Raw genomic sequence first — 9,623 nt, 5'->3', positions numbered from 1 at the left:
TTATCACAAAATGACTTTAGTCTTTTACAAATAACTTTTTCTAGTCCCTTGGATAGGACAGGAAGTACTGATACTGGCCTGTAATTTGACAGCTTATTTTTGTCACCGGATTTAAATAGGACTGTAACTTTCGCGTGTTGCATTTTTCTAGGAAAAATTCCAGTTGACAGCGATAGGTTAAAAATATGAGTAAGTACTGGGAGCAAGAGATCAAGCACAAACTTAATAGGTCTTATTTGAAATCCGTTCACATCGCGGGATTTACTATTTTTTAGTGACATGAAAATTGCATAAACTTCGTATGGATCTGTAGGTTTAAGGAAAGCTGTATGTGCGTTCCGTGTGCCCAAATACTTGGTTACTGCTATGTCGTGAGTAAATCCCGCCCAGCGAGATTTTTTCTCGCGCGCCCTCTTCCCTAAAGCTTACATTATAGAACACTTAGTAAGGTCTAAACTAGAGTATGCTTCATCAATTTGGGATCCCTCTACAGCACAGCTAACATACTTAATTGCAGCCATTCAGAGCCGCTCTGCACGTTTCATTGCATGCAATTATTCCCGCAGTGCCAGTGTATCGGCCATCAAAACTAGCCTTCATCTGCCAGACCTATCCATCAAGAAGGAAACTCGCGCGGTTATCACTCTTTCATGAAATGTATTATACTAACCCTCAATTAAAAATGACCTTTTTATATCATTCCCTTATATTTCATCGCGAATCGACCACAACGTCAAGATACAAGTACCGAGTTGCCGCACAAACCTTTTCTTCAATTCATTTCTGCCCAAGACAGCATCCGAATGGAACCACCTCGGTCGTCAGCAATCCGGTTTATTCATCGTGTCCGACTGCTATATCTAATACTGTATAATGATTTACCACTCCTCTCTGTAATGGTATCAGAAATTGAGAGTATTTTAAATAAATAAATAAATAAAATACGAAAGATTGTTACTCTTGCAGTTAGTGGAGGCTTAGTGCACGACTGAAGACCGGTATGACACAGCCACGACATGTCCGCAGCAGTTCACCGTTACGTCGTCAATTTTGAGTGTCCACTCGTGTGTAGTCAATTGTTTATCGGTAAAACTAAGGTGTAGTAATTAAGTAAGTAGATGCTAGCGCTCTGCTGCTTTAAATTACACAGAAAAAGCTTACCCCCTTTCTTTATTTTTTCTTGCTCTAACGCAGCTAGGCCTGTGATTAATCCATTCCTGTTCATGAAGAACGTCCAAGAAGGCATGCGGACCACCGTGGTATGCAGCGTCCTGTCCGGCGAGTCGCCCATGGACATCGACTGGCTCAAGGACGGCGCCCCGCTGAGTGACGTTCACCTCGAAGCCAAGATCACACGGCTGGGCGACTTCGCCTCATCACTCACTATGGACAACGTGACTAGGAGGCACTCGGGAAACTACAGCTGCAAGGCCACCTCGGGGATAGCAACGGCCAACTACACGGCGAGGATGGACGTTAGCGGTGAGCGGTTAGCGGTGACTCGAGATCTGCCGGGCCGTATCGAGCGTTACTCGAGGAAAGCGGTTTTCCTACCCGGTGCTGCCGAAAAGGAGTCGGTAGAGAAGGAACCAATCAAAAGCTTAGTCTGGTATAGTTGATTCACTGCTCGAATTAGTAAGCGAACGGCGCGAAGACAAGGCAAGACCCACCTCACTCCCTCCCCCCTCCTTCTCACAGGAGTTTAAAGCTCAAAGAAAACTCACGCACTGGCACTTGGCGCCAGTTTGTGTACTTTGTGTCTTGAATCCCTGTCCTCGTCTGCGCCTTTCACTTATGGATAGGATGAAAAACCGGTTTGATCTGAGCACTTCGTTAAAGTAACACCAGATAGCAACACTACTGAGGTTCCTATAACGTAAAACTATTCCAATCTCCTGACGTCAAATTCTCGTAACCGCCGAAAAGAGCACCAGGTGATGACCAGCAACGTTGTCTGAACAGCCCAATCAAACATTCTCCTCGTGTACTGGAGGTCACTTCTGTTTGCTTTAAAAGCGAATAGTATTGCCTACATTGACAGGTTTTTCTTATATAGTTGGTTGACAAGAGGCCAGGAGCACGCTTAAATGGAAAGGGTTTCCGTGGGGCTGAGTTGGCGCAGTGAAAGTAGATAACCGGATAACGATGGTGGTGCAGGCGTCTACGATCGGTCCACTTCACCTTGCTTAGCTTGCGATGGCTGATCAAAATTAGCGGCTCCGGCCACGGAAAGTTAAAAATGCTGCTGAAATGGATCCTCAGCGAAGAGCTGGCAGAGCGATGTCGTTATGCGTTTAGAAAGGGGCTCTACGACGTTATACCGGCACGCAAAAAATTTTATTTTACGCAAAATAAATCCATTCTCCCCACCGGCTCCGAGCAGCCAGTGCCAGAGTGATCGGCCGGCAGCCATACTCTATTCCTTTCAAGGCAGAAGTCTCCAGATATCCCGAAAAAAAAATCAGTTTGGTTCGGCATAGTAGTTAATCGTTATTGCATGCTGCACTTTAACGTGGTGAGTGTTCGTGCTTTTGTTATGTCGCATGACAGACAGGCGAAATGGGTGCAGCCCGAAAACTTTTAAACAATAGCGGAAGAGTAATGTCCAAAAAAAAAGGTGTAGAATTAGATGTAACTATTTTTCTTTTGTTCGTTTTATCACGCATAATCAGTGCGTACAACTATATCATACGGGGAGTTTTCGCAGTTTTAGTGAGCCAGGCGAAGTGGGAGTGACCCGAAAAAATGTTGACCAATCGCGGAGGGCTAATTGCAGAAATGGAATAGAAACAGTTTGTAATAGTCTTACGTTATAGCGCCATAAGTCAGTTCAGTCTCATGAAGTCTTCTTTCAGCGCTATATTTGCGTTTAGCTGGCCCGCCTCAAACTACAACCCATCTAAGGCTCACTGCTGTTTAGCATGTTTATCGGGCTCCGCGCTTACAAAAAGTAATTGTCCCTGGTTGTGCTTGCCACTGCAAGAGTAAAGAGCAGAGAGCCGGCTTACAATTATTGTGCTTATTATGAGTTGCACCGCGGCGCGCGTAGAAACATGCGGGCCAGAGATCAGGTGTGTTCATTCTTCCTGGTCCCGTTTCCAGCTATAACATTACTTAGGAACGGAGTTATTAACCGGCACGCTCCATTTAATCGATAACGACCTTTAAGATGCGTCCACACAAGGCGACTATAAAGAACAGTCGTAATAGACCACGCGAAGAAAAAGAAATAAAGAACGAAAATGAACTCGCGCCTGCGTTTATAACTGTGTCAATACGGTCCGCGGAAAGCGACGGAAATAAGTGGGCCTTCCCGATGGACCAACTCGGTCAGCAATCAGTCGCGTTGTCTGACGAGAAAACAAAAGACGAGAGTGTGGCTAGGCACACTAGCTCACTCAACGGGATTTACCGTCCATAGCCTTGTATCAGCGAAACCCGTTAACGGGCTCTCCTCGATCTAGACGTCCGATCAGCGCGTTCCTTTCTTCAATCCAGCAGCAACAGCATCCGCGCCCCCCTCACCCACCTTGTCCGCCCTCGCTTCCAACGGAATCCTAGCCTCCCATCCCCTAAATCGGTTCTCGGAGCGCGCGCTTCTTTGTCGAAGGAGACCGTCTTCGATTCTCGTCGTACCATCTGTAAGGAAAGAGAACAGAGTGAGTCGACAGAGATCCCCGCGAGCACAATGGTAGCTTTTTTTTTTTTTTTTACTTCTCCGGGGTGGTAGGACGCCCTCCTTTCCCGGCTCGGGAACCAGCCCGTCGCATCTCAGCCGTGCGGGCTGCAGTGGCCGCCGTACTACAATCGGTGGCGTTCCTCACGCCCTTAATGGCTGCTACCCATAATGCCCTACCGACGCTCGCTCATCTTCACTGACCTCTGCCAACCCCCTGCCGGCCCGGCTGACTCTGAGATACGGTGACGGCAGTCAGTTCCTATACGCCGCGTCACTATACGAACGATGATTGCCTTCCTTCTTTACACCGCCATCCGTTCTTCCTTCTTCGGCTCGGCGCCGTTATCTCGTGGCCTCCGAACTGCCGCTACCCGAGCGTTTGCTCTGAGCCGCCGACTACCGCTTACGGACTCGTGTTGATTCCGCGTATTTCGCCCGCCTTTATCCCGTGACTTTTCTCTTTCTCTCTCTCTCTCTCTCTTCTTTGTTATTGCAGACAGACAGAAGAAGACCCACTTACTCCTGCGTGCCCTATCTCTCTTAACCTTTGTCTCTAAAACTGAGCTCCTTGATTCTTCTTTTCCTCCTGCGTTCCACGCCTTGACCTGTGTGCTCTCGCTCTTCGCCTCTCTTTTTTCTTTCTCTCCCACTTTTCTCTGCGCTGCCTGCGACGGGCGGAAACACTGCGAACGACCCTGGCAGCGTCGCCGAGATGGATGAAGCAGCCGAGCGATCAATCCTCCACCAGGGGACAGCGCACGGTGTTCGATTGCGAGGCCGACGGGAACCCTCTTCCCGTGCACCGCTGGAAAGTGGCCTACGGTGAGCTGTTGTGCCCCGCCCTCTCTCACCGTGCCCGGCACCACACCGCTATTCTTACGCTCTCCTATAGGCCGAGATCCCCCCCCCCTCCTCCCCCCTGTCTAAGTGAGGCTGCGGACAGCCTGGCACTGTTCCGTGACGCAACCTTCGCCGCCTTATTCTTGTCGTTGCCCGCTGAGTAATACGTCAAGCTCTCCGCAATCCACCACCACATAAGGCAGCAGAACGCAGTGAATCGGGCGGTGGCAGCGTGAACGTAGCGTTACCTCACTGCCTCTGCGATATGACGGCGTTGCTCAGACGCGAGACCATCGAGAAGATAACATGAACAGGGCGCTTGTACGTAAGATTTATCGTGCCTAAATGTAGGCACCCGTTCTAACTTGAGCTTTTTTTTTGCTGCACACGTTTACTCGACGAGCGCCAAGACGGATCTGGGACAGAGAGAAAAGTCACACAGAGAGCTGTGCGCCAGCAGCACGTTAGTTAAGAGTAGAATTCACCTAAACTGGTATATTTTAGTGGAGAGGGCAACAATGTAAAGAGGTTAAAACGATCCCTCTCTCAGGTGCTCTATTTCACGCTATGTCGATGCGCAAACACTGACTTGTAAAAGTACAATTAATTATTTATTTAATTAACACGTTAATTAATTAACTGAGTTATTTATTAAATAACTAATGAGACGCTTTGTCCGCTTTGGTTTTGTTTTAAAATGGCGTCCGCTTTTAATTCTAAATATTAGGCTACGCTTAAATTACTTGATACTTTACTGCTTTGGTCGTTTCCTTGTTTTTTTCTTCGATCTGTATTCTTTCATTTGCAATTCTTTCTATCATAATAATTAGCCATTCAGATGTATGTTTCGAATTTGTGGAATTTTCAACACATCATTGGCCTACTTTCTCAAGTCTCAGTTGTTTAATGAAAAACAACGAACGAAAAAGGTGCGACTCGTGTTTGTAACACTCACTAGTGCTTCAAAGCCATCACCGAACTGCTAAAAGATCTTTCTGCTTTAATGAAATCCTTCAAGGACTGAAACAGGCCAATGTCCAACTATATACACTGCCAAGACACAGGGTATGGAGTGCCTGGAGCCTCTAGTCCGTCACGTAGCTGCCAGCTTTGTTGAGCATTAAGCAGAGTGTGGGGAAATTCAACTACTGTGTTTTACCTCCCTCCCCGTCCCCCAAAAAAAAAAGAAAGAAAAGAAAGAAAGAAAGAACACTAACTTTTCTTCAAAGGTTAAAAAATTAAAAGTATGGGGTTTTACATGCCAAAACCACTTTCTGATTATGAGGCACGCCGTAGTGGAGGATTCCGGAAATTTCGACCACCTGGGGTTCTTTAACGTGCACCTAAATCTAAGTACGCGGGTGTTTTCCCATTCCGCCCCCATCGAAATGCGGCCGCCGTGGCTGGGATTCGATCCCGCGACCTCGTGCTCAGCAGCCCAACTCCATAGCCACTGGGCAACCACGGCGGGTTTTTCTTCAAAGGTTGCTCGTATTTTAAGGTATTCGTGAGTCCTCATGTTTCACAATGAACGGCGCTATATATATAAAGGTCACGACTATATATATATATATATATATATATATATATATATATATATATATATATATATATATATATATATATATATATATACATATATATATATATATATATATATATATATATATATACATATATATATATATATATATATATATATATATATATATATATATATATATATATATATATATATATATATATATATATATATATATATATATATATATAGTCGTGAAACATGAGAAATGGTTTCGCAGTTCACGTAATTACTTAAGGTTAGCGAATATTCGTGTGATAGCATAACTGCGCTGGAGTGACGCACATCCAGATATTAGGTTTCTGTGAACCGTACGAGAAAGCCGCGCCTGTAGTTCTGCACACAGAGTAACCAGTGTCGGCGCCCTGGCATTTTAGAGCGCAGCTCTTAGGTGCCCGTCCGTGGGCTGGGGTTCGCATGACCGCGCGAACGCGCTCACGCCACTGTTCGTTCCCTTCGTCGTCGTCTTCTTCCACAGCTGGCTCGGATGCCGCTCATCCTACCAGCGTTCCCATACTGCCCCTCCCTCTGCGAAGGCGCTGACGGCAATGGCGGCACTGGCCCACTGCCAGTCGGTGCGGTGATTTCCGTCTCAAATTCCTTGCCTCAATATATCGCGAAATGAAAACACGCGTACAGCTGCACTCAAGTTTCGCATTAGGGGGTATCGTAATCGTCGGACATTTTCTACAGCGAAGCTGCTAGCCTCTCGTGGGTCGATATTTTTTGTGTCCGTGTCCCTGGACTAAAATGTGGACCAATCTAAAACGTTGGCCAATACGGGGCCGACCCGCGGCGGAGGTGAAGCAGGCTTCAAACGCTCAGCAAAGTGAAGCGAAAAGTGCATAAATTCTTTGGACTCACGCATACAGCATGGGATTCCCGATTGGGAAGAATTGGGGATAAGAGTTAATGGAGAATACCTTAGTAACTTGTGATTCGCTGATGATATTACCTTGCTTAGTAACTTAGGAGACCAATTGCAATGCATGCTCACTGACCTGGAGAGGCAAAGCAGAAGGGTGGGTCTACAAATTAATCTGCAGAAAACTAAAATAATGTTTAACAGTCTCAGAAGAGAACAGCAGTTTACGATAGGTAGAGAGGCACTGGAAGTGGTAAGGGAATACATCTACTTAGGGCAGGTAGTGACCGCTGACCTGGATCATGAGACTGAAATAATCAGAAGAATAAGAATGGGTTGGGGTGCGTTTGGCAGGCATTCTCACATCACGAACAGCAGGTTGTCATTATCACTCAAGAGAAAAGTGTGTAACAGCTGTGTCTTACCAGTACTCACGTACGGGGCAGAAACCTGGAGGCTTGCGAAAATGTTTCTACTTAAATTGAGGACGAGGCAACGAGCTATGGAAAGAAGAATGATGAGTGTAACGTTAAGGGATAAGAAAAGAGCAGATTGGGTGAGGGAACAAACGCGAGTTAATGACATCTTAGTTGAAATCAAGAAAAAGAAATGGGGGGCATGGGCAGGACATGTAATGAGGAGGGAAGATAACTGATGGTCATTAAGGGTTACGGACTGGATTGCAAGGGAAGGTAAGCGTAGCAGGGGCGGCAGAAAGTTAGGTGGGCGGATGAGATTAAGAAGTTTGCAGGGACAATATGGCCTCAATTAGTACATGACCGGGTTAGTTGGAGAAGTATGGGAGAGGCTTTGCCCTGCAGTGAGCGTAACCAGGATGATGATGATGATGATGATGATGATGATGATGATGATGATGATGATGATGATGATGATGATGATGATGATGATGATGATACAACATACCGAACAGCATCCGAACTACACAATTGATAAGCAGGCACTCCCGACAACAATGCGAAGCACTAGGCATACGTTTCCCGGCATAGATTACTTTTGCGCAAGCTGCCGCGGCGACGGCAGCTTGCGACGTGGGGAGTAACGTCACTAGCTTTTCACATATAAAAGAACCAGCCTAGCAGTTGATTTCATTGTTGTTGCAGCACCGCTATGGGTAGGCAACGCATAGTTAGGACTCCCGAGGAGCAGCGTGAATACGAGGAGTGACAAAGGGAAACAGAAACAACAATAGAACTACGGGCGGCATGCTTTCAATATTGCCATTACTACCATTACTCTAAATTACCATTACTACCGTTGATATAAGGCAATGAAGTATTGTCCCAGCAGTTGTAGTGGATTTCAACCGCTTCGCTGGACATCCACTTTCACTGGGCCGGGATAACTAGTCAATTCCTTTAGCTGCAATTCTTCGGTTAATCCGAGTATCAACCTAAACATTTTCTTAGGTCAGATTTCCTTAGAGATCAAGTATTAGGAATCAAGTAAATATCGGTAATCAATACTTAAGGAAGCTGAAGCAATCACATAAGTATCCTTTCGCACTGGTATCTTCAGAGCGAAGTCATTATGTAGCGTCTATAATGCTGGTAACTATAATTAATACCTTTGTCTTAGAAAAGTAGGAGAACGTCGCTTTATTTCAACATGATCGAAGCATTGTGAGCTATAGTATGATATACATATTGGCTCATGTGAAACTAGGACAGAGGAAATTACCCAAACTCTGACAAGCAAGCATGTAGAAGTACCGCCTCTCAGTTATTCGCGCATAACCACTATGACTGACCCAACCTCGCGCGAAAGTTATGCTCGACACGCCTTTGAAACACTAACAAAGCTGCGGACGAGAATTTTAGCGCTAATTCAATTTCTAGGTTTAGCGGAGTGTATTCAGCTTTAATAAGACGTAAGGCGTTAGACAGAGGAAGAAAAAAAAAACGAAAGTAAGTCACAAGATACACAAGTACCTTTCGTTTTTTCCGCACCTATACCAAAATGTAATAGTACTACTGCAAGAGAAGGACATGAAATTAAATTAACAGCTTGGAAGAGAGAAACTGCACTAAAGGACAAAACCGCGAAAGGCGATATAATAGAGACGGCGCAGACGTGAAGTTTGACCTTTGACATCCTCGCCCCTGCTGTCAACATCTTTTTTTTTTTTCGGAGGTGGGCAAAGGAGGTGAAAAACTATGCACTTTTTTTTTTTGCTAGACAGCGTGCCAGAAATAGAGAAAAGTAAACACAGCAGCGAGCGCAGCTAAGCACTTAGCGCTCTTTCAATCATTTGCCTGAAGATAAAAACACCATCTATCCCCATGCATGCTGAACCGATATCGACTCTTTTTTCTAACAAAGCTCGCCACATTTTCTCTTACTGCTGGTGCTGCTGCTCCTAACAACGCCATTAGGCACCGTCAAACGTCATAAATGCATGGGCCGTGAGAGTTTGTACATGTCAGGCATCGGAGGAAGTGAAAGTGGCGGGTGGGAAAGACGGAAAGCGGAGGCACCGGCTTTTCCCGCGCAGTATTTGTGAGTTTTATTTTCCGTCGCTCCTGTGTTACTGTCTCCCCGAGGAATATGACATCAAAGTGAACGAAAGCTTGCGTTTTTCTTGTGATCAGCGCGAGTTAATGAAGTTGAACGTACGGCGCGTGACAGCTGAGCATTTG

At 45.8% G+C, this 9,623-nt stretch overlaps 1 protein-coding gene across 1 annotated transcript in view; it reads left to right on the top strand.

The window, feature by feature from the left end:
* The first annotated feature begins 1,199 nt into the window (after positions 1-1,199).
* The window catches only part of LOC142579492 (cell adhesion molecule Dscam1-like), a 45,595-nt gene continuing 37,171 nt past the window's right edge, over positions 1,200-9,623 (top strand). The window contains exons 1-2 of the mRNA XM_075689735.1: positions 1,200-1,482; positions 4,382-4,501. Coding sequence (XP_075545850.1) covers positions 1,224-1,482; positions 4,382-4,501 — 379 coding nt within the window. The 5' untranslated portion in view covers positions 1,200-1,223. The remainder of the gene's footprint in view (positions 1,483-4,381; positions 4,502-9,623) is intronic.

The sequence above is a fragment of the Dermacentor variabilis genome, chromosome 4 (assembly GCF_050947875.1).
Source record: "Dermacentor variabilis isolate Ectoservices chromosome 4, ASM5094787v1, whole genome shotgun sequence".
Lineage (NCBI taxonomy): Eukaryota > Metazoa > Arthropoda > Arachnida > Ixodida > Ixodidae > Dermacentor > Dermacentor variabilis.
Note: the sequence above shows the minus strand (reverse complement) of the source record. Positions and strands in the feature narration are given on the sequence as shown.